Source organism: Poecile atricapillus, chromosome 2 (assembly GCF_030490865.1).
Source record: "Poecile atricapillus isolate bPoeAtr1 chromosome 2, bPoeAtr1.hap1, whole genome shotgun sequence".
NCBI classification, from domain to species: domain Eukaryota; kingdom Metazoa; phylum Chordata; class Aves; order Passeriformes; family Paridae; genus Poecile; species Poecile atricapillus.
Genome location: NC_081250.1, coordinates 33,484,520 through 33,510,282, shown reverse-complemented (window position 1 = coordinate 33,510,282; position 25,763 = coordinate 33,484,520). Strand labels below are relative to the sequence as shown.

The 25,763-nt window shown below is 41.3% G+C and overlaps 1 protein-coding gene across 7 annotated transcripts in view; it reads right to left on the bottom strand.

Annotated features, from left to right (window-relative positions):
* Positions 1-22,468, bottom strand: part of SNX10 (sorting nexin 10) — a 35,471-nt gene extending 13,003 nt beyond the window's left edge. The window contains exons 1-4 of one of the 7 annotated variants that reach the window (XM_058830860.1): positions 16,965-17,160; positions 16,801-16,877; positions 6,660-6,713; positions 1,370-1,456 (exon numbers count right to left, since the gene is read on the bottom strand). In XM_058830860.1, the coding sequence (XP_058686843.1) occupies positions 1,370-1,456; positions 6,660-6,683 (111 nt within the window). In that variant the 5' untranslated portion in view covers positions 6,684-6,713; positions 16,801-16,877; positions 16,965-17,160. Of the gene's footprint in view, positions 1-1,369; positions 1,457-6,659; positions 6,715-15,884; positions 15,905-16,800; positions 17,161-22,433 lie in introns of those variants that run through there. The other 6 variants (XM_058830862.1, XM_058830863.1, XM_058830858.1 and 3 more) reach the window with 6 other exon arrangements.
* Between the last annotated feature and the right edge of the window lie 3,295 nt (positions 22,469-25,763).

The window sequence follows — 25,763 nt, the reverse complement described above, 5'->3', positions numbered from 1 at the left end:
TACGGCATCATGCTCAGCAATAAACTAGGGTGGAGGTTGGCTGGGGACTGCCACTGAGGGACTGGCTGGTCACTGGTTACTTGGTGCTGTGCATATGTTTTCATTTGCATCACTTGTCTTTATACAGTTTTATCTATTTTTTTTTCTTTATTAGTATTTATATTATTACTAGTTATTATTATTATTATATTATTAAAGTTATTACTACATCTCGATTATTAAACTGTTCTTATCTCAGCCTGTGAGTTTTCTCTTTCACCCCCCCAAATTCTCTTCCCTCCATCCTGTTGGTGTGGCAGAGGGGATGTGAGCATTAGATTGTGTGGTGCTCAGTTGCTGGCTGGACTTGAATGAAGACATATTGGGTCTAAACAACATCTCCCCAGCTCAGCAGTCACTGAGAAAGCCTTAATACACTTTTTATTCAGAGGCACTGATGTCTGTGAAACATTAATACAGCACCCACCCTGCCAAATCTACAGAATTTCTATTTACCAGAAATTAAAAATATAATTGCTTTGGAAGCAGTACTTGAAGCACATTGCAAATTTAAAAGTTTCACAACTCTGATTGCCACACAGGAGAGAAGTACTTGTCACACAGACATTTAATAAGTCATCATTTGACTGCTTGCTGTCATGCACTAACTGCTTAAATCTTCCACACAGGAAGGAAGTGCTTTTGGTTTTACGCCAAGCATTAACCATGTAACTTGGTGCTCTCAAATACCTCTATTTTACACTGCAATTAAAATCCTTGGATCTAGATTTGGCAAATTCGGATAACACCTTCCACCAAAGAACAACCAAGAAAACAAAATTATGTATAGGACAGACTTGAGGCACAAAAGCACCATAATGCCAAGTGCATTCCCATTAACATATGGTGGACTATAATCACAAATCCAAATGCAACTACTACAAGCACCACTAAATTAGCATAATATGAATGTCAAGGTACACTGAAAACAACCACACTGCATCAACCAAGTAACGTGGCAAAAAGAACTGAGAAGAATTTAAAGCACAAATATCCAGGTAATTACTTGAAAAGGAAGTTGCTTTCCCATGAATACCTGAACATCAACATTCTTTTACAACGGTAAGATATCACTGACCGTAGCAGTCCTCTAGTTGACAAGTAAAGCTAAGAATTGTCTGTTGTAAGCCATTGTGGAATGCACCTGTGAACACATTAGGTTCAACCCCAGCTCTGCCAGACCTACGACATGGCCACTGGCAAACCCCACCTTACCTGTTCCACTGCATCCCAGAAGCAGAAATTCCATTTTTATCCTAAAGACAACCCTGGCTTGGACAGAAAAAGCAGTAAGAGCCCAAAGAATCTGTTCTCATATTTTTATACTTACGTGAATAAATATCTCGTAGTCTATGTAGGAATGCCATGAGTCTTCTTTCTGTATCCTGGGGTCTCGCACCAAGACAGTTACAAATTCCTGTAAGTGCATAATAAAAAGCAATTAATTTCAGAAGACAAAGGCAGCCTTAAAGACTCTCTTGATTGTTCTGCTGTTCCACAAACTACTGAGTCAGATTAAAAGATGAACTGCTGTTTTATTGAATTTTGCAACCCTATAAATGGAGAAGCATAAAGCAATGAATCATCTGAGCTACACCACATGTCTGGGAAAGTCCCTGCCAAACCGCTAGCTGAAAAGGAGTATTTCAGATGAAGTAACACTCTGAAAACTCATACATGTTTCACGCATGGGAGCGGAGATCTTGGTAGCGACAAACTAAAAGCCTAACATTCAAAGTCACACGTGTAAAGGAGAATGAGGCAGGTGTTTTAGGCTTTTCCCACATTTGTAATAAACACTGACAAAGAGTACCGCTGAAGATGCAGCACTGGGGCACTTCTGTTCCAATCTGCCTATCAACCTGCCCAAGGAAGCAACACAGCTACACTGCAGAGCAAAATTCCCCATTTTGAGGGGACAATCTAATAGAGTATTTGCTGTGGAAGCTGTCATATCTAGCTTACTTCCTTGTAATTTATTGTATTTGTGTAATAATTTAGAGGGATCCCAAAAGAGAGAGGGCCTGTGGATGTTACTGTAATGTAACTGGGCATCACTAACGTGAATTGGAAGAGACTGAAGAATTAAATGTTTCTCAATACTCCCAGCTAATGATCAAAATTTTGTTGTAGAAAAAACAAAACCAAACCAAACCACAAAATCCTGATAAATCTGTATATTCATGTTAGGATGGAAAACATTCCTTTAAAATACAAAGGTCAGAAGTGCTTAAATACATGCTACTTCTGGAGCACATGCACAGGCTGCCCTACTCCAGTTGCTTAAATAAGCTATTCACCCCAAAAGCTAAGCCAACCACTTAGCAAAGACTTAAGGAAAAGTGTATCACTTTAAGCTGTAGATATAGTCCCCCTGAGAGGAAGGCACTGCACAAGATCTCCAGGTACAGGAATCAACTGTGGGAGGAATGACAGCGTCTTTGGTAAAAAATATGCTTTTTTTAGTACATATTTGCATAAATCAAGAAATCTTGAACTAGAAAGCTCTCAAAATGTGTCTTCCTATGCCCAAACCAAAGATATCAGAATAAAAGCTTTACTCTTCAGCCAAGTCTTCTCCTCTAACACACACTTGCATGTACCAGCACTGCAAACCTTCAGAGGACTGACAGGAGAACAATAACAACCTTGAAAGGTGAAGATACACTTTTTCCTGAACAGCCATGGCACTATGTATGTAGCAGGGAGACAATCAAGGTCTCAATTAAATAATTTTCCTCCCTGATTTCCAGGTATTATTGCTTCAGAGATGGGGAGCCTGTTACCTGATGGCTGGACACAGCTTTTGGTTTTATGTCACTTAGCCCAGCTCCTGGTCCCAGGGGTGTTTTCTGTATAAGTGGTGGTTACCCTTCTGGTGAATATCATGAACACCTTGCCAAAGAAAGCACATTTGAAAGGCTCCTGACACCTCTGCTGCTTCTTTCTTCACTGAAGAGCATCAGGGGGCCAAGTCTCCCCTGCAGCTTTTTAACCCCATGACAGCATGACACAAGAGGAACAAATGAACAGAGCTTTAATCATTTCTACCAGCTGAGGATCATGCCTTTACTTTTACAAAATCACCAGTGAGACATATGAGAAAGTTATTTCTGCTCCAGAGAAGATATTCAGCAATGTGCTGAACACATAAGAGGACACAATTTTTTTGGTTTTTTTTCTCCACCTGCCTCACTGTCTATAATATTTACCGTACATAGGTAGGTAGGTAAAGCAGACTTTCAGACCCACTGTACTATCTTTTTATATCACAAGTTTTTGTCTTCCCAAAATTCCTATTTCCCTGCGTCCCAATCTTCTCCAAAGCTGCAGCCACTTCTCAACATACTTTCTTTCCTTTGCTGAGCACTAAATGCATCAGTCCTGCAAGTGGAAGAAGAGAAATTATACCAAGAAGCTTAAACAGGACACTGCACTCCTCCTCCCCTCAACCACTGCAGCACAGGAGTCACAACCTCAGGCAGCCTGCTTATAACCTGACACCAGTCTCCTTCCTCTCATCTACTGCTCTATCAGCTTCTTGTTGACTTTCCTTTTGTCCAGGTTCCCCAAATTACCCCATTTCCAAATAACCTTCCATAACCCTCTCCTTTGTACAGAATCAAAACAGTCTTTGAAGAAAAATACTTCTTTCAAACCTTTATAATACCAAATTATTGTGACTAAAAGTTGTTATTGGATATGCTGTCTGTCAGCTATGGCTTACCTTGCAAATCATTCCAGACCACAAGATTTACATTGGAAAACTTCTGTACACTTTTAACTTGTAATTAACTATTCACTGAGTTTCAACATGGAGGAAATTAAAACCCTTCAGACTCTACCTACCAAAGAAATGAGACCTGCTGTATGTGCTGTGGCAGGCAGTGTCTAAGCAGGAAAGAACTGAGGCAAGAAGAAAAATGATCTGCAGAACAGTAGAGCACCTCAGCAAAATGCAGCCCTCACACAGTCACTGTCAGCTTTGATTTGAAACACTAGGATTTCAACAGAAGACTGGGTGTTCCATTTTTTCCCCCCTTATTTACCTAAAAAAATGACAATACCGAGCTTAGAATGAAGCAAGATAAACAGTAAGCAACTAGAAATAATAAATAAAAATGTACAGTCTTTCTCAAGATTTCGGGTTACTTCTCCTATTCATCTCTTGAAACCAGGAAGTGCATTCCCATTACAGATTTTTCTGCTCTGAAACAGTGGCATTGTACATATAGACTGTTCCTTCTCTTTTGACCTTTTGACCTTTAAGTCTTCTCCAGAATACAAGATCCCACTGGGCAAACAGCATTGCTTTAATCAAAGCAGACCTAACCACGCAGTATAAGTGATGATCCACTGCCAGATAAGATGCCTATGCTTTTGCATCCCTAGAGTAAAGGCCAATATTCACATATAGGCTATGTTATTGTCCAAGCAGAGTTAGGTGGCAGAATACTCCTCTGCAAGATTGTTGTCATATGCTCAGTCCATCCTGCATTGATTGGTCACAAACAATCAGCAGATTACAGCAATACTGAGTAATAACTGCCTTTCTCTTCTGTATGCATTCCACTCCCTCCCTATTTTGCTATAAAAATGAGGACACTCTCAATAGACATGTCTATTCTCAAGTCATGCACTGTCCACCTGGGGGAGGTGACGCTGACCTCTCCCTCCCACACACCACTTGAAGACTAACTTAATCATTCGTCACAAAACTGTACTGCAATCCAGCTGTACAACATGGGAGACTTGGTACAAAGACAACCAAGGTTTCAGGGACTTTTTTTTTTTGCCAGCTGAAACCCTCTACAAGTTGTATTACTGCCTGGCCAAGTGCTGCTTGGTTTTTCCAGAACTGCAAATCTAGCTATTATGTCACATTACATGTATTTTCAGTTTGGGCTTTTCTTTTTGTTGTTGTTGTTTGGGTTTTTTCCTTGGTTGTGTTGTTGGGGTTTTTTTAATTGAGGGGCACAATACATGCATTTATATCAATGCATTCAAGAATACGTGTCCTGTAACATCTCAGAGCAGCAGCTCTCTCATGACCAAAATTTGCTGCTGACTGTTAAAAATGTCCAGGCTTAGGCAAGGGGGCTTCTTGTACTGGGAACAGTATACTTCAGAGAAAGCTACTGAAAGATGTGGCATCTCCATTTATTCCTTCTCTCTGGAAACTGCTAAACTCAAAGGCAAATCATTTTCTTTACAAACTGCTAAAGCTAGGACTTTGATAGGGATCCCAGCAGCCACGCTGGCCTAAACAACCTCATAAATATTCAGAATCTTCAAATCTGCCCCAAAAGTAGTCATAACTACTTAACAAGCAGGAATTGCAGAGCAGTTTCTCTGGCTGGATGTGCCTTTTAATTCCTGGCTAGATCAGCCAGTTGAAGCAGGGCATTGGTGGTATTTTGCTACCCTGTCCTCAAGGCCAGGAGCAGTCCAAGTAGATAGTCACACATGAATGACAGAACGGTCAAAGTGACACCCAAACCTGGATTACACCTACTCCTTCATGGATACAGACCTATGCAAAGAACATGAGTGTTGACAGCAGACTAAAAGGTGCTGTCACTGAGGTCACATAGATACTAGCATGTTAAAAGAAAATGTTCCTTTTGGATCTGCCTCAAAAGGAAAAACAACCCATAAAGGCAGCTGAAGCAAACACAAGAAATTTTTCTCTCTTTTTTCTTCCCCTTCTCTCTTTTCTTTTGTTGGATATATTTCTGCGTAATGCATTCAATTCCTCAAGAAAAAGCAGAAGCCTTACTATATAGAATTTGACTACAAAAAATGTGCCTTTCTCAGAAATCTCTAACATTTTCCTACTAGGAAAACAGGAAATCTGACATGGAAATATCTATTTTTAATATGAGGGGAAAATCTACCACAGGAAAAAGGAATAAAAACAATCTCACATTGGTTGATTATTTGTATTAATCATTTCAGCTGCATTTTAATTCAAATATCTATGCTCAGGATTGTATCAGGTGATGAGCTTATGCTCCTATTACACATCTGATTAGTCAATAACCCCTGAAGAGTAATTTTCCACAAAGCTCGCAAGAAAAATAGCATATCCCACCAGGTTGCTTGTTAGTAAAAGGATCAGACACAAAGGACATGAGACTTTCCATGTTGTGAGTGTTGGCATATTCACTCCACACATGCTGTGCAGTAAAGTTGATAAGACACTAAGAGCTGAGACAAAATAATTTATTGAAACTTTTAATGTTCACTGGACTGAGCAGAAGAGAATATGTAAGTGGGATTCTTGTGGTCCATGCAGCTGGTAATCAGAGTTCAGACCCAGATCCAACCATTAGTCCTATAAAATATCTAAAATTTATAAAAATAAGACTCCATCGAAATCCTTCTCTCCTGTCTGAGCCCCTTATGCACAGTCACTTACTCTGAATGAATATCTGAGTGTTCTATCAGACGTTAACAGAAGAAACTGGCACTGCATCATTCCAGAATATTCTGTATCCTGGCAACTAAAAGTATGAAGAATACAACCAATCTTCCCTGATCCATGTGAATTTTAATGAAATTCAATCCACAGCTGCCAAACTTGAATCCTTTTTTATTAAAGCTTATATATGACTTACCTGTTTTTCATGCTTTGGCGTCATCTTCACTGGTTTGTAGTAAAAAAAATCAACCTGAAAAAATAAAACAGAATAGACATCAGATTGGTATTTAGTAATTATTTAAAGGTCAGTACCACTTTTGCTCTTAATAGATAGTGGAAAAAGCCAGGCTTAGTGCCATATATGGCAGAAAATATGTTTGCATTACCTGTATCTCAGAATTTATTCATTGTAAAAAATAATCCCTTTTTAGAAGCATTGGGCTAGTCCCCTTCTCTACATATTTGTCATACTTGAGAGTCCAGTGATGCTTGCTCATCTCTGGAAGCCAGTGCTTTTCTTCTCTGTTCCAAGGGCCATCTCAGGGTTTCATCCTTGTACCCACCTCCCAACATCTCCACTCAGCCAGCAATCCCAGCACACAAATGCAGCCAAGGCAGTGCTGCCTGTGCCTCACTCCCAGGTGCCCAAGCACAGCTTTGCATGACTGCAGCTGAAGTCCAGAGACTCTAAAACATCTGAGTCAAAAGAATCAAATGCCCATCTCAACTATTTTCCTGAAACTCAGCAAACTGGAGACACAAACTGCTTGGATCCTGCAGGAGAGCTAAAATTCAGGCTAAATTTCACAGCGTCCGTGTTTTCAAACCTCCATGTAGGGAAGGGTATAATTAGACCAAATTGAAACATCCTGTCATTAACTTACATTTTAAACCTACTCTTACACTGAAAATCCCAGTACATTTTTAACTGTGTCTGCAGTCCAATCCAATAAACCAGTTTGCTCAGGACAGATACCCACACAGGAAGAGCAGGACAGCTTTATTTACTTGCCAGCTTATATACACACCACCTCCTGTTTAGTGATAAGAGAGCTTGAAGCTGCTCTTGTTACAGCTACATATTTAGGTCAAGCCCAGCCAAGGAGTGTTGAACACCCCACCCCTGCCCACTGCCTCTTAGGAGCACTTTTCAAATTACAAACTCCACCCATTTTAATAAAACAGGGCACAAAGATAAGCACACATACATTTCTTTGCCCAGGAAATTATTCTGGAACAAACACTTTGTTGTCAGGTTTCTATATGGTCAGTCATATCAAAATAGGATACTCTGTTTCCAAATAAAAATGACCATACATAAGACTTCATCCTAAAGGGTGCCCTTGTATAGTAGAGACTCTATACATTGTATATATACAATACAGTCATTGTATTGTATAGACTCCAACATAGTTCCCATCTCCATAAAGATAAGGCCATCATTTCACTTCTATAGCTAGAATGGTACTGACAAAATAGGAATATCAAAAACACACTCAAATTTTCGTGTTTGTTTTGTCGGGTTTTTTTAACTCCATTTATGTATGCTTAACTAGTATGTATGTTCTGAGCTGAAGTTATAGAAGAGCACTCAAACACTGCTTGCTGCACAGGCTCAGCAGTGTCAAGCATCTCTGCAAGGTGGGGGTAAAAATTTGGCTCACTGGTGCTAACTGCTGTTAATGAGAAAGTATATTAGAACTTTCATTTTGGGGAGATAAATGGCTTTTACCTCACAGGAGAGCACAAGCACATATCACAGATCTTTCATAGAATTGCATAATCATTTAGGTAGCCTCCAAGATCATCAAGTCCAACCTCTGACTGACCACTACCTTGTTCACTAGAACATGGCACTAAGGCCCATGTACAGTTGCTCCCTGAACACCTCCATGGTGACTCCACCGCCACCCTGGGTGCTCCATTCCAATGCTTAACAAGCCCTTCGGTGAAAAAATTCTTCTGGAGGTCCCACCTGAGCCTCCCCTGGTGGAGCTTGAGGCCATGTCCTCTTCTCCTGTCACCAGTTGCCTGCAGAACAGGCTGATCCCTACCCAGCTACAGCCTCCTCTCAGGCAGCTGTAGGGAGCAGTAAGGTCTCCCCTGAGCCTGCTCTTCTCCAGGCTGAACAGCCACAGCTCCCTCAGCTGCTCCTCGTAGCGTTCACTCTCCAGACCCTTCCCCAGCTCTGCTGCCCTTTTCTGTCCAAGAAGAACTTGCAGAATGTCCTTCTCCAAGTGAGGGACACAGAACTGGACACAGGACTCAAGGTGCAGCCTCACAGTACAGACAAAAAACTCACTGCTGAGTACAGACAAAAAAAAACACTGTGTTGGGCTCAGGCTGTTTGAAGAAGGTTCTTTCTGCTATCTCTCCCCATTGAGTATAGTTGTAAACCTATATAGTTTGAGGTTATTTTACCCCCCCCCCCCCCCCATTCTGATCTGGTTGAATGTGTTGTGGTTTTTTTCAAAGTGGCAGTTCAAATTTTTTTCCAGTTATGTATCTTTATTCCATCAAATTCTGCAGTGTGTTTCTCTCCTGTGCCTAAGCTGATTTAAGTGAGAAATTATGCAAGCCCAAAATATCTCATTCCTAACACTGCTTGCGAATGACAAGGCTGAAATAGCACGTTTCATTTTGTCATCTGTTTTTCTAATGACCGAGTTATGTGTTGGTGCAGGTTAGCAAGAACAGCTTAAACTCCATACAGCCACCACAATTTTAAATATTTCATGGCAAAGAATTAATATTTCAACACCAAAAAGCTTCCTAAAGTATTTAAAATACATCAGATTTTCATCAAGTAATTTAGAAAAAAAAAAAAATCAATAATGGAAACACAAGCCCTGCAAAGCTGCCTTTTTTCACTGATTTCAGTGAGATTGCCCAGTCATGCTGCAGCCACTTGCAAATATACTGAATGCAAAATTCTGTCTGGTAGCAAGACATACACTTGGGGACTTCTCTAACACATAGAGAAACAAGTGAAGCAGAACACACAGTGAAGCCAGTGAAACTTCTGCTTAAGAAGTTATCTTTTTCTCTTGAGAAAAAACTACCCAAAATACCAGTGATGGAGAAGAGCAGCCATCAGAAGACAAACAGAAGGATTTTGGTCTTTTTACTCTAAGCAAAATTTTCTCTGACAGAGAAATAAACAAGTGCTGGGAAACAGAATCAAAAAAGCCAGTGGTCAATCTATAGTTTTGATAAAACACGTTCTGTTGAGACTGGGAAAAACCCTCCCCACTGCTTTGAGCATGTTTTTGTTCTGCTTCTGATCCATTCTCAGTCTAAAGACTTCTTTTTTCTTTTATTTGTTTCATATACTTACTATATGAACTGCTTCTTGCAGTACGTATTTTTAATGGTTCTTAATTACATAACCAACAAAACTGCCAGGGAACAGCTCCACAACTGCCAGCAACAATCACTCAAAAGCAAAAAGATTACATAGGATGAATTGCCATACTTCCTGTGCCTAAAAAAAGAGCCAGGAAGAAGATGGAGGAAAAAACATGAGTACTGCAGTGCTTTTCTTAGGGAAAACAGATAAACTGCAGTGCTCTTCTTAATGGTAATACATAAATAATATCAAGTATTATATTTTATTTCATATTTTAGAGATTAGTTTCTATTTTAAAATCTAAATTAAAACAGATAATCTAACATTACTAGGGAAATACCCTTTTATCATGAAGATGGACTGCTCCTAAAGGAGGAAGTGATTTCTCCCCAGCGTTCCCAAACTGAAAGATGAAAATTCAAGCAGTGCAGACAAAAACCATGTCAACTTGCTCTAAGAACAGCATGAACAAATGCAAGCGCTCCTGGCTGCCTCACCACCACCTGTATTTAGCTGCACTGAAATTTTACAATTTCACTCATTACTGTGTGGTGGCCTATGCAATATCCTTATCTCCTCTGGGAGAGCTCATGCATTCCATGTAGTCAGTGTTTCAAGAAAAAACGCTGGTCGTCAGCCCATCCATCCATCCATCCATCCATCCATCCATCCATCCATCCATCCATCCACCCACCCACCCACCCACCTTTGGTTATTTCTAATCATATAACTAAATTACCACCTTCAGGCTTTAATGGGGAAGTGTGATTTAGTTTTAGACCTTGGTGATGATTTAAAGTACTATCCAGTCACAAGCAAAGTCCTCAGCTGTGCTTTCAAGGTTGTTCCCACCATCAGTATCAAATGAAACTTTCATTCAAGGCTTCAATATGACCAAGAGAGAGAGAAAAAATGAATCTCTAAAAGCCTACAAGTCTTTCCTGCATTTTATGTTTTGCTCACCTTGAGACTCAAAGTAAGTCATAATAATGTTCATTTACAGCCTGCAGAAAGTTCAGCTGCAACCATATATGGAGTTCACTATCAAAGAACATGCCCATATGCACCTGGCCACACTATATTCCTGAAAGTGATCTGTGTGGATTTGTAAGGAAAATACACATGCAGGGATGATGGTGAAAGGGGGAGGAACATGACAAATAAGTAAGAGAAGCTCAGGAGAGTTCAAAAAACCCCTAAATCTATAAAAACACACTATTCTGTGTTGCCAAATTGACCACATCCTAACACAGCTTGGAATTTACAGCAATCAGGTACATGGCTATCACAGAATTACTGCTCTTGTTGATGGGAAAAATCTTATTCAAATGCTGTTCTTCAATCAGGGACTTTCAGTCAATCCAGAATAACTCAAATTCGGTGTAAGGTAATGCCTCCTACTTCACCCGTTCCACCTCAACACCTGGGGTCAAGCCAGCTGTACTGACCAGAGTCTTGAGACCACTTCTGCTCCTCAGCGTCCATGAACCACATGTGAGGACTGAAACTGTGCAGGTCACAGAACATGTTCCTCTTTTCGTCTATTCTGACGGTTATTTGCCTCACCCTTCCTCAGCAAATTACCATAAGGGTCTGTTGGTCAGAAATGAAAAGAGTATGAAAGACATCAGCATGTTCATCTAAACTCTATACAACAGTCAGGAGTCCACAGCCTGCTCACTGAAGTCAACAAAATGAAGTACCCCTTAAGCAAATCCTTTTCACTTTACAGGGTAAAGGTATCAGTGCTGTATCAGAGTAGGAGCAGAATCACTTCACTGATGAGCAAAAAACAAGCACACTGTCTAAACTGCTTTTTAAAGAAGAGTTTTCCAAACTAGTGACAGAACTCACACACCTTCCCTTCCACCACAATACAATGCAGAAAAGCACTGCTAAATATTATGCCTTTGTGGCTGCACTTGAAATTCCCAGGCACTGTTGCCCAGATGCTCGATTAACTACTTCTTCCTATAGAATTGCACTCCATTTGGTTTCTAAACACTTGTTTATGGCCACGAGGTATAAGACAGCTTCTCCTTAACCATTATATTAGCATTTCTCCCCAGTCAGCCACTCCCCTGTCCTGCAATCTTCCTGACTATTAAGACTTGTTTTACCAGAAGAATTAATCTGGATCATTAAAAAAGAAAAAAAAATAAAAATAAAAAAAAAGATGGTATATAAGAAATTTTCATTTGTTTCAGAGGAACTTGAGAATCAAAGAGTTAATGAAAAATACTAATTTCCCTCTACCCTCCAAAATAAATACATGACAAGGATTAGTGTCAGGTGTGGGTCACAGATTCCCAATTACAGTGGTATTATACTATGCTTTGAATTGCTTCAAGTTAATACCCTATTACTGGACAGCAGCATGACTTACATGCCAATCCTTTCTGAAACCTCTAAAAACCTAAAGATAAACTAGGAAGAAGTACTAAGAAATCTGTTCAGAGTAGGAGAGTGTCAGATGTGTCCCCATTCTCTTTCTGTTGTTGGCTGGTTTGGTTTTTTGGGGGGAAGGGGGTTTTGTTTGTTTTGGTTTTTGTTTTTAAGGCTCAAATTGCAGATGTAAGCACAACCAAAGGACTTCATGGATATTCTGCAATTTCAGTGCATTGCTGATCTCAGAGCAACAATTACTTTGGTTTTCTCATAATAGAAACTACTGGTAAGGCTAACACTGGCACCTTTGGATTTTAGGCAACGACTACAGAACAGTAATTCTGGGTCAAGTCACTGAAAGAAAAGTACACGTCAGAGTTGGTCTTGGTAATTATTTATTACTCAGGGCTAGTGTTTGCCACTGCTTCTGCAGACAACCAGGGGACCACTCAAAACTTTCCTGCAGCTCCAGCTCCTACGTTTTCCAGGCAGCCTGTTAAGCTGGTCTGCCATGTCAGCCTGCCTTTGCTACTCTTCACAATTCTTATGGTGCATAAGAAGTAGATTAAACTACACAAAATTATTTTGTGGTATACATAATCACAGGTTTTGTTGATAGGACATTTTCAGAAGGCTCACAAAGAGATAAGGCAGTCTTTGAAGGAAGCACTGATGACCTTCAAGGTAAAGTTTCAGAAAGTGTGCTTGCTCCAGAGAGTTTTTCAGATCCCTTGAGCTAGAAAAAATCAATTTCAGAAGAAACAGCAACCTTGGCAAGCCGGCAAATTCAACTATCTTTTCAGCTGTACTCAACATGGAAAACAGTGGACAGGCGCTAGGCTTCTTGCTGATACTTTCACAGAAAAGGCACACCACTGGCACTGAAACTGAGAAGGGAAAGAAGCAAGTAATGTCCAGGCTAAACCACTTGCTGGATTGTGCTGTGTACTTTGCAAGCGCCAGTTCCGTTCAGTTGCAGAAGTGATGAGTGGGGATGTGCGCACTGTGCACTCATAAACCATACACAGATCTGACGAGGTACACCAACACAGACAGATAAGCCACCACTAGGCATTTTTTACACGATGCAAGTTGCAAACAACACATCAGAAAGCTGTTACTTTTAGAAATCAACAAGGTAGGGGTTGTAAAGAGAGATTAATGTCTCAGCATTTCAGAACACAGATTAAATTCCTAATAAAAATATTAAATGCTGCTTCTAAAGGAAAGTTCAGAGAATGTATACGGCTTTCTTTCCAAAATTCATGTTTTTCTCAGGAATCAAATATTTCATTGCATTAAATCAAATTAAGTTGCCTTAAAAATAGTATCTTTCTCAAGACATGTCTGTAATAATTATTTTTCACCTAACACAGGAAAAGAAAGGTTGATGGAAGCTGTATCTTTGCTGCTGAGTAAGCAGAGCAAAAGTCAGCAAATACTATGCAGTTATCGCTACACTTCCTTCTCTCCCTCTCAGATGCAGAGGCTGCCATCACCTGACCCTTCCTTTCCCGACTCACACATTGGAACACTTTGAATCTCACGTGCCAGAAAATTCTCATTTTTTTGCTTATTTCGAAGTCTTTTAATTTAGGATACAATTTTTGTCTGCTGCTTGAATTGCTGTTACTTAGCACTACATGGTTTAGCTTGGCTTTTTTCCTGCTGCAGATTTCCTTATGCTATCAAAACATCTATTTTTTTTATGTGCTACCTGCTCCAATCCAGGATGTCTTAGTGTTTGGTCTTGTGCTCAGAGAGGAAAGTAAAGGGAAAGTTACAGTTTTGGTCGCAGCCACAGATTTAGAAGTCCCAGTTTCATGACATGTGTCTGGGGAGATGGCTGGGAAAGACCCAGCACAGATATAGTAAAAATTAAAATGAATAGCTAAGCAGTAACATCCTGAGACAGATTGATCCTAAGTAGTTTGTGTAACTGCAGCTCTAAACAGCGGATAAGATAGGAAATATTGCAGTCAATACAGTGTGCCCACAAAGCATTTGGATCAACTCTCTTCAAACTGTTGCGTCCCCTGTGTCTTTTAAGTTGATCAAGCCCATGATGGACCATTACAACAGCACAGCTGGATCAGACCTCCAGTCTTTCACACTATGGCAATTCACTCTTTGGGCTCTCCTCCCCTGAAGAATGCACCAGATGGCCCGTCATTGACACCAAATCTTACTGTTGTCACATTGGTGTAGCTGTATCCACATATTGCAAACATAGTTTGTGGGCTGGGTCTATCAATCATCAAATTAACCACTTAAGAATGTATTAACAGTGAACGTGACTGGGCAGTTCACTTGTTCCACAGGCTTTGTTACCTTTCTAGATGCTAGACTGTGCCAGTGGCATGAAAACAATATTTTGGAAGAAAATAGCTTCTAAATAGTGTTATTTATTATTAAAGCTGACAATTCTGAGAAACAAAATGGCTTTAATTGAGACTGACCAGTAAGAAAAGCAAGCTGAAAACCAGTGATTCATCCATATACTTGGATTTTCTACTTCTCATTTATTTTTGTGCCTACTGAACATCAAGATGTGATTTTTGTTGCTTTCACCCCACTGCTGCACCCTGACTTTATAAGACTGATACCAGCTTTTGGCCAACTCCCAGCACAGGTAGCTCATCTGTGATGTGACAAACTTCTTTACGAAGTTGTGAGAGAGCAGCAGGAGGTACAGAAAATACGCAAAAATGGGAGGGAGAGAAGAAAAGCAGCACTTCGGTTTGACTGTTCCGCCATCACAGCTAAGTCAAAGAAATTGCTGGACAGCCTGGAAAAAACATTGTTCAAGATAAGAGAAGCAAAGGTAGAAGACGGTGTTTGCAGGACAAATACGGTTCACAGCCTGCTTTCACAGCGCCTAAATCCATGTGATATCTTTCCAACAATGAATTCAAGTAGACCACTAAGTGGTCTGAACAACTTCTGCCTTCTGTAGGAGAAAGATTTCACACTCTCAGAGCAGGTGCTGCCGAAGTGAGCAGAATGCACAGATCTGTATGGCAAGCTTACAGGAAAACAGTGGAACAAGAGGAAACTGGTTTGTGTTAAATAACACTTATTCCAAGTTCACTTAAATGTATTTACTTCAGGCCAAAAGAAACCACAATCCAATCTTACAACAGAAACAAGTGCCAAGTCATATAACCACACCAGTTAATCACTGGTTAACTAAACCAGTTGAAACCTACATGTCACATATGGACGTATTAGAAGTACTACTTTGTGGTCCTACAGTTGTATCCATACTAAATGTCCATCACACAGCTGGCAGGATTCTGATAACCACCAATAGATCCTCTCCAGCTCTACTGGTTTGTAGAAACACAGCGATGCAGCAGGGACAATGGCTTTTTGGCCTAGGGCTACGTGCAGCTCTCAGAAGGAAACTACAGTCACGGTACCCCAACGAAACCAAACCCAGACCAAGCAGGAGCAGAAGGTCCAGTTACTGCACCCCCCCTGCAGCTGGAAGCCCACAGAGGAAAGCCCCACTGCAGGTATCAAGCCTACTCCTCACTCCCTGTAACTCTTCTGCAGAACTGACACAATCAGGTCACTTAGTGCCACTGGAGATGTAAACAACCATTACTGAGGATGCATTTCCCTTTTATACCAGAGTTTCAAATCCTGCACCACATTATGCACAGCAAGTGTTTTACTTACTCGAAAAGCACTCTGTAAAGCTAGCACTGTCCTTGACAGGGTCTGTATTATTGTTCTAACAGGAAAACAGGAAGGAGAGTGGTTAGAGGTTTTAGTCATCTAGACTAAAAAAACACAACTTTTGCAATTGTAAAAGCCAGTTATTAACTGACTGGTGAAATCCAGAATTTCATCTACATTAAAGAGAGAATAAAGCTATTCAAGGTTGGAAAGTTGTCTAGCTTAGCCAAGCTTACTGCAAAAAGACAGCACTCCTTAGAATTAAGCTTTGATACATGATCCCACTCATAATTTCTCCACACTGCTAACAAACCTCTATTTGAGATATCTAGGACAAGTCAATTACCACCCAAGGTTGGAATGACAGAAGCTCTAGTGATGCTCAGGTGGTCAAAATAATTCTGGAGTGTTAACTAGCGTTTACAGTGTTGTTCAGATGCTCTAAGTCCCAAAGACTTATTTTTTCAAGCAAACCTATTACTCTAAGAAGAGATATTTAATGCGTACAACTCGCCTTGGTCCAAAGGATCTGTGACTCTGGAAATCCTGGAGAAAATTAAAGAATCCTTTTTTGAAAGAAAATCATTGCTTATGCACATATGCCATAGTACAAGATATTGACTTCTGACTGAAGCCTAAAGACTGCCTTATGTTTTCTTAAAGATAGTCCACAGGACTCCAGATTATCTTTATGGTTATCCTGCATTAGTTACAAGGTTTAGTGCAAATATTGATGGATAGTTTTCCTGAGAAAATCAAGATGCTTTCTTTGCAAGCTGACCTGGACTATTAACACCAATCTACCATGATTTGCATTAAACCCCTGCGATTCAGGTGTGGAAAGCTCACAAAAAAAGACCTCAGCTGGGAGAGGATCTTGCATTTCTACTCTAAGGTTTAGCACTGGATTACATACCTACTGTTGACATCTTTTTCCCAGCCGGAGGGTCAAACAGATCTTTCAACTTGGCACATTCTGTGATTCATCTTCATCTACCCAGAGAGGGGGAGACAAGGGGCTTTCTCTCATCTGGAATGAGTGATTTGCCTTCCTGCCTCCCCACCTCCAAACAGTTGTACCTGCAAACAGTGGCCAGACAGATCCAGCAAATGCCACGTAGTCCTAAATCCTTGGGGAGCACAACAACTCGTGCCTCAGCCATTAAACACCAGTCTTACTATTTCACATGTCTGAAGACATGTGAGGGTGTCTTTGGACTGTGCATCAGAGACAAGGCTGTTAGACTCAGCTGTTCTCAAAGCACGATCGCAATGACACTACGTGCCAAGGTGACTATTTATACACAAGTGCCTGGCACGTCATAGGCTCTGGCATTATCAAGATGTTCTTCAGTGCATGGGACTTGCAGATACGTCCCTTCTCCCCATAATCACTCCCCAACACCTCCACTGCCACCTCACCTATTCACATGTCATTAGCAGAAATTAATTTCTTCTGGGAAAAGACACACTGCTCTTGAGAAAACAAAGCCTTCCCCTCTGGAAAGACAAGTGAAGTCATTAAAACAGAAGCTAAAGTTATGACTAATTTAAAACCATACATCACCATTACACAATTAAAACAATGAGACTATTAGAAGGCAAAACTTACAACCTGGTGACTGCTGCTGTATGCAAGAAGAAAGGTAGGTGAGCAGCTAGGGCCTCCCTGTGGGAAAGGAGGAGCAGGAACTTGAAAAATGCGTGGGCAGCATACAAACAGAGGTCAGGGTAAATTACTCACTGTCAATTCAACAGTAAAATAGATGGTTTATTATAGGAGTAGAACATTTGGCTTTGAAACGCAGTTTTAGCTACGAGTGCATCTTCCTAGACATCTCTGGAAGAAAAGAAAGGGAAAGGAAGAAGTAATTTTCTCAAGCCACAAATTCTTTCAATATCAGGAAAAAGGAATTCCTTCACACCACAAAAGAGCAGGCATGGAGTGTAAATTGCTTCCTCTTTTTATGAACAAGAGAGAAGATCCATAATGAAATCACTGCTGGTTTACCTGTTCTCAAACAAATGGAACTCCCTGGTGTGCATCCTACCCCTCAGCTCTGTGACAATCTGTAACACCAGGCACATGAAGACGCTGGAGCAAAGAGAAACTCCAATCAATCTGATCAAGTACTTCCTTTCGAACCAGGTCTACAGAGTAATGCTTTTTGTAATAGCTTTTTCAAGGTTCATATCTATTGATGAATTCACTTGCCCTACTGGGAGACAGTTTGACATAAGTCATGCTGAAGTACCAGTGAACAATGTGCAGTGCTGCTGTACTGTGGACACCTTGAGCAACCCCTGCACAGCATCGATCCAGAGACATACCCTGTTTAACTGCAGACTTTCAGCAAAGCAGAGGAAAACAAGCAAGAACATAGTACGTGTGTTATTTATGTCCGTCCCCTAAGTACTGAGGGAGTTAGTGCACCAGGGAGCAAGTCAAGGACAGCACAAAGGCTGGCAGACAGCTCTCCTTTCTCTGTGGAGAACAGGCCCAACAAAATCAGAAAGGAAACTGAAACCAGCAGCCCTGAGGACATTTAAGGGTTCTGTGAAAACATTTCACTAATTAGGCCTCAAGAAGAAAAATACTGGTTTGAATTTCTCCAAGTTGAAAGAGGATCCCTGGAGGAATACTGTGCGAACTGCAGAACCATTTGTGATTTCATCATTGGATTATGTTCCGTTAAAACTCCCACTGTTCAACCTGGCATACAGAAGTCTGGACAAGTAGGATTCAGACAGCTAAACTTAGATGTTGAGTGTCTTTGCTCACAAGGTGTCCTACTTTTCAGCTCCTGCTCAAGAAGAGGGTGCATCAACTGCAGGTCATGTGCCAGGCTCATACAAGTGTTTTGGATCCCTCTGGACAGTCACCTTGAAAAGCACCAGTCCCATACATCAGGCCATTGACCTGTGCCCAAACTGCTGGATGCTGCATAGGCAGAACTTTGGTGCTACGTGCAGTGTAGACAGATTCCTCAGGAGACCCTGCTCCTTCTGCAACATCTCCCACCATGGTTTGTCTGTGCCAGGGCTGCCTCAAGTGGTTTCAGCTCCAAGCTGTCTTTGCAGTCTCTCTGCTTCTTCTTTCCCTCCCACAGATGCTTGATTTTAACAGCATGGAGAGCTGTTGACCAAGTGTGTGATTCAGCTGGAGCTTCTGCCAAGGAGGAAATCGTGATGGCAGTCCGCATTCTGTGGGTGGAGAGGTCACACCTGCAGCCACCAATGAAGTGGCATGACAGGCTTTTTATTTTCACCTTTCTGTCTTTCAATGTCTATATACAAAACATGAAAGTTTTTTAAACATACTAATCAAGGATTCTTCTGGGTTTTTTTCCCCTCCAAGCTGGGGGAAAAGTATGCTTATGAAATGCTGAAGTTCTGTGTAGACATTTAGCAAGCAATGAAACAAAGATCCAGAGCCAAACACTACGCAGCAAACTTGTCCATGTAGCTCCCTGTAGACATGAAGCATGATTTGCTTTTCCAAGACTTATTTTGCCAAGAAGTCGGAAAATTCCTGTAGGATACATAGCTGTGCTTTTCTCTTTGTATTTTTATTGGAAGAACAAAAAAGCTGAGGGCTTGTTTTTTGGTTTTTTTTTAGATAATAAAAATATGCAAAATGTTTAACGAGAAGAAAGAAAAAAACACAATATCCTAAATTATCGAGATCTCTTTTACTTCTCTGTTCACTAAAACCTTATGCATACTGTACATCACACACAGGGAAATAAGATCTGTGTGACACATTGCAGAGATATGATACACCAAAGTTGTCACCTGTCTTATACTACCTGCCTGCTCCCAGGAAGCAAGGAACAGCCCCAGCAGTCCACACTGCTGAGTAAATGTTCACAACTTTTTTGCTTTGTGATTTATTATAGTGTGGGTTTTGTTATTTTGAGTTTTTTGTTGTTTTGTTTTCATTTTCTTTTTAAATCAACCGGCCAGAGGACTACTTCCTTCTTTCACATGGAGAAATTACAAAATTGCATGATAAAGAAGCAGGGAAGGTTGCAGTCACCCCTGAAACGATGGCAATTACGAAACATACTGAGCAAAAACTGACTAAAATGAGGCCACAAGACTGATTCAGCCCCTTATTGTCAGAAAGGCCCCAGCTCCTACATTGGTACCCTTGGCAGTATCTCTCATTCCCCAGAAGGGGAACACCACAATGAAGCAAGTGCCTGATCTGCAGGCTCAGGTCAAAGGCAATGCTGTTCTGTGGCAGGGGCAATAAGCTGCCAGGGGAAAAAAAGAGTGAAGGATCAAGGAAAGGTGCTCTAGGGTTGCTTAGCTAGGTGTGTTCAACTGATGACTGCCATGCCTATGTCCAGAAAAACTATTCTGCAAGAGATCCATGTGCAGCAGCACAACGGATCTAAGATTTCTGTGAACAGAGCCTTCACCCTTAGTATCCTCTGTTCCTCATCTGTTCAGGGGTGGCACTGAACAGCCTTGCATCAGTCATGTCACCAGTCCTGGCTCAATGGTGGCAATTCACCAAAAGGTCGCTTCACATTTGCCAACTGATGGTTTGATTCGATGCTAAACTTTCTCTTACTCCTGAGAATTGCTCAGTTTGACCCACATCCTCAGTAGCTTTTGCTCAGCATGGCATAGTGCTTGGGAAGGGAAATCTCAGGATGCTCAGGAGCCTCGGCATAGCAGGGCAGCGCTCACGTGTTGACCTGCACGCTGCACCTACACTAAAAGCATCTCATCACTGTGGGCATGCAGAGATCTCAGAATTAGCTCAAGCAGATACACCAGGACTGACAAACCTCCAGAACAGCTGTTCTTCAGGAGTTCATGTGGAAGAGCTGTTTTGCAATGGTAGAAGAACATAAAGCCTTAGTAGTAATATTTTCAAAATATTTCCCTCCTTTTTAAAAAGTAATTGCATATCATTATTTTCCTAATAGAATTTAAAATAATAATCATCATCATTATCATCTATAATAAAGGTACAAGTATTTCCATGAACACAATCATGGTGTACCAATGCAAGATCTTTAAAAGGTCTTCCTATTTGCCTTCATTAAAAGGCAAATACTCCTTAAGATTCAACACAAAATATACTTTCTATACAAGACATTTCTGGATTTCAAGTCAAGCATCATAAATAATACCCTAAGCTGAGTCAGGCATAATAATTATTTGCATCTTTTACACAAAGAAAACATTGGTATTTCCACTTTTCTAAAGGAAGTCCAGTATTGTGTAATTCAGGAAAACCCTGCCTCGCATTACTTTCAGTTTCAGTTGTCCCTAGCACAAATAGGAAAACCTTTCCCTTCACTTGAGCTACTTCCATCAATGTGAGAAGCAGAGTGGGCAATGAAAACTCCAGCTGCAGTTTCCCTTGGGTCACGGCTGATGGGGACACGCGCCAGGTGGGTGCCTCAAACACTCCCAGCTGGGCCAGACCCTGATCCTCAAGAGCCTGGCCCCACAATTCTGTCTGTTTAATCCCCTGGATACTGCTAGCAGAATTAGGCAATATTTACTCAGAACTGCCATACCCTTGAAGGGCTGTGAGAACACCCAGGCCGTTGTCCTGATCTGACGGCGACTGTGTCTCTAAGGGTGTGACCCCAGAAAGCGTGAGATGAGCAGCAAACACAGGCGCTTCAAGGAAAAGCACTGGCAGCTGTCCCTGTGTCTCTGAGCCCAACTCCAGAGCATGACCCATGGCAACTCCAGAACATAACCCAAGGCAAACCCAGCAACCCTCAGGCACTGGAACTTCCTTTGCTTTATAAATCAGTTAGTTTTAATTGCATGCTGTGTTTTCATAGGCTGTCTTCATACATACCTAAAACATACCTAAAAATTTCTCACGCTGCCTAACTCAGATAACACAGAATTTCAGAATAACATAAGGCAGTCTCCTGACTAATAGAATAAGCTAACAAAAAAAGCATGCTATGATATACATTATATATTTGTATAGTGTATGTACACTGAATGTTATATAATGTACATACACAACAGTAATATATATATATATACATATATATATACATAGATGTAGGTATAGGTATATATAGATAGATAGAGAGCTTTTGGACATCTTTGTGATTTTTAGTTGCCAAAGGCGATGGATTTGCTACAGCAAAACAAAGAGGAGTGGGCCAAAACGGGATTAGTAGTAAATCTCTCTGCCCGGCGTTAATCATTGCTAAGGGCAGTCATTTACCGCGCCGTAAACCGCGGCGGAGCCCTCTGTCAAAGGGGGAAAACACACTCCAAAGGGCCGGGAGGAGCCGAGCGCCGCCGCCAGGGCAGCCGGGCGACAGGGCTGGCTGCTGGGCCAGGGCTCCCGAGCCGCCCCTCGGCCGGTGCCACCGAGCCCGGCGGCGCCTTCCGTCACCCGCAGCCCGGGGGACGGCCCGCACCCCTGGCCCGGAGCTCCCGGCTCCCCACACGCAGCCCCGGCAATCCGCCCGCCGGCCCCGCCGCGGCCGCTCCGGGTCTGACACCCCCCGATCCCGATCCCGCTCCCGATCCCGATCCCACAAGGCTCACCCGCCGCCGCCGCCGCTCCCGCCGCTGCCCAGAGCCGGGAGAAGCTGGCGCGTCACCGAGAGCGGGCGGGGCCGCGCTCCCCGCCCCGCCCGGCCCCTGGAGCCCCGAGGGGCAGAGAGCGGCTTTCCTCGAGCAGGGGGTTTGTCAGTGCGGGGATGGAGGCGTCCTGTGACCCGCGTCCTCATCACATCTGCATCCCGTGATCGAGTCACCTTGATTGAGTGGGGCTCTTTGGTGTTTACAGCTCGTAACACCTCAGTCGTAGACACCCCGTGTGCTTTATGACATTGCACCCTAAGTACGCATCTTGCTCAGACTGAAAAAGTACAGGTTTGCTGGGAGTATTTTAGAAGCCTTTTAGTTAAGAAGCGGGGGGAGAAAAATAAAGAAATTAAAATTATCCCTGGAGTTTTACCGTAGACACAGGAGTTAATGCTATGGTCTAGTTGAAAAGGTGATGATAGGTCAAAGGTTGAATTTGATTATCTTGGTGGTATTTTCCAAGCTAAATTATTCTGTTGTTGGGTGATTGATAAACCAAATTAACTAGTTTTTCAAAGGTGAATAAAATATCTCCTGAAGGTTTATTTTTGGCTTTACTTGGTTTCTCAGGAAATCAATGTTCTAGTAATTTTATTTCCTCACTGACTGTGTAATAAAATTCCGAGAGAGATTTGAAATACACGATTAATGTTGTGTGCTATCAATTGGAGATTTTCTTCATAATAGTGTTTATGCTACAACTCTTGACACCTTGGATTCCTGGGTTTTGGAGTTAGTCTTCTAAAAAAGAGCTTGGCAAACTGGGGGAAATCATTTATCTGTGGCAGTGCTTGTCTCTTGCTGTTGAGGCTTTTCTTTTGTGCAGAAATCTGTTTAAGAGTAATAAATGAAAGCACCTTGGAAAATATCCACTGATGAGAGTGGTAGGAAAAGAGTTAATTTTCTGTTGCAATAAGAAGGGGTAAGGGTTTCTGCTTCATGAAGAGCTTGAATTGTCTTATCTCAGTACTGATAAGAATCTTCAGGGGCTCTGAGCAACTTCTATTTTGAAAAAAATAAATTATTTTAGTAGCATTATATATATTCACTTATTTTCTAAATACTGGAAAAGCTATGATCTTTTCTTTTCTTAGCTATTTTCTGTAAACTGTGGACTAACTTTTCCTATAATGCATCAAAATATGAAGCAAGTTCTAGGATAAAAATTCTCAAAGAAAATAATTATTAATTTGTCTTGTGTGCCTTGTCCAGAACTTTTATCCAATAAGAGCTCTTAAGCAAAACCCTACAGAGATAGGTGGAGATCAAGACTAGGGAGAATTTCAGGGATGTTATATGAAGTATCTGCATCAGTATTTTCCACAAGGTCTCTATTGATGGTGGTTCACCATTGCTGGCAGTAGAGACCCCATGTGGGTGTAGACAGGGTTCCAAGTGTCACTTGTCCTGTTGTGGAAAATTTTGTGGTAGGATGGTGAAAGCACCTAAAGGCTGAACATCACCTTTTTTGCTACTGCTGTCAGATGTTGTGCTGAGCAGTGGCTCTGAGCAACTCCCCCGTTCAAGAAAGGATTCACAAAGGATGGCCAGAGTGGGAAAAGGCTGAAATGAAAGAATGAGACTAACGTAATTAAATAGCTCTCTGTGGGATTGCCAGTATAAACTTATTTTAAGAAATCAATTTTTTCTTATATTCTAGCATTCAAAAATTAATATCAGTGAGATTTATAAGCCTTGGTTATCTCTGCATAAATGTGAAATAGTGCTATCTGTAAGCCACACAATTTTGCCACCAAAAAAAAAATCATAATTAGCTATAGTTAAATTTAGGAAAAGGGGACTATACAGGCCAGTGTTCTTAATGGAATAAAGAACAATTATGTGTCATGGTTTTAAAGCATTAGCTAAAAAAATCACTAGAAAACGTACTCATTTCTTGCTGTGAGATATGGATTAGCAGAAGAGCAAAACAGGCTTAAAACTTAAAAGGAATAAAGAAAGTTTATTAACAAAACTACAAGAATAAGAAACCAGAATAAAACCTCCAGAAACTTTTTCCCCACTTACCCAACCATTCCCTTGTTCACATAACAACATAGAGACAAAAAACCTTGGTGGTTAAAACAGTCTTAACTTTGCTATAGTCTTTTCATTAATCTTTGCAGAGAAAAAGAAGTTCTTTTCTGCCAATCTATGGAGTTTTTCAAAAGAAAAACATTTTTCTCATGGCTTTTTATTTTTCTGATGCCAGCCACCTGGAAACTCTGTCATCAGTTCTTTCCTCCCATTTCACACCACTCTGAGGTGTGTTTTTGGGCCATGAAGTCAAGGGGTGTCATTTTAAGGATGAGTTATCTAAAGGTGAAAGTTCTCTTCATCTGTCTCTGTGAGCATCTCTGGAAACAGAAGTTTTCTCTTTGCCTCTTAAGGGCCACAAATTTTCAACAACTCTCACTTCGCCATTTCTGTTTCAGCATCACATAAGATCATAACTACTTCACCATTTTACTCAGCTTTATCAATGGATTACTTTTGCTCCAATCCACACTTTGAAATACTCTATTCCCCCCCGAAGTACTCTCTCATGAATTAAAGGAGTTTTTCAGAACATTATTGTCCATCTCCATAGCTTTAACAAAAGAGTATTTCAGCTTATTAAAGCATCTCCTTATTTCTCTCGCCATCTGAAGCTTAATTCCTTTCTTCACTGTCTTTGATAGTTTACATTGTCTCTTTACCTGTTGATCACTCTCTCTTGACCTCTTCCTAGAAAAAGGATTAAATCTGCAAGTTTCATCTGGGTAGTAAAAGGGTTAAAATCTTGCTCAAACTGCAGCAGGTATTTATGGTGCCAGGTTTCAGCTCAGCTCAGAGCCGGGGACCCCCCATGGGAAAAGCTTCAGCCACTCTGGAGGTTTCCAGGGAAGCTGCAGCAGAGCCCGGCCAGAGCCCGGGGCAAGCCCCGCAGGCCCAGCAACATGGCCTGGGCCAGGGAATGGGAGGCCAGCAGGAGCTCTGTTACCTTTCACAGACAGGAAACAAAGAGACAAATTCCTGGGCTTAGGTCTTAAGGTGGTGTTCACAGGTTGATCTCACTTTTCAATGGTCAAAACTACTGCCAATTCTTAGAAATGGCCAGTTGTTGGCCAGGAGAAAAACTCCCATCAGCCTCCAGCAGCCTAAACTTCCTAAGGTGTTTCTCTTTGTTTCTTAAATGCTAATCCATCACATTATGACAGGGATTTTTTTTTTTTTTCTTTTGGAGAAGGCCTGTTCAAACTTCCAAACTGCTTATTTGTAGGATTTCAATCCTTCATTCATTTTCCA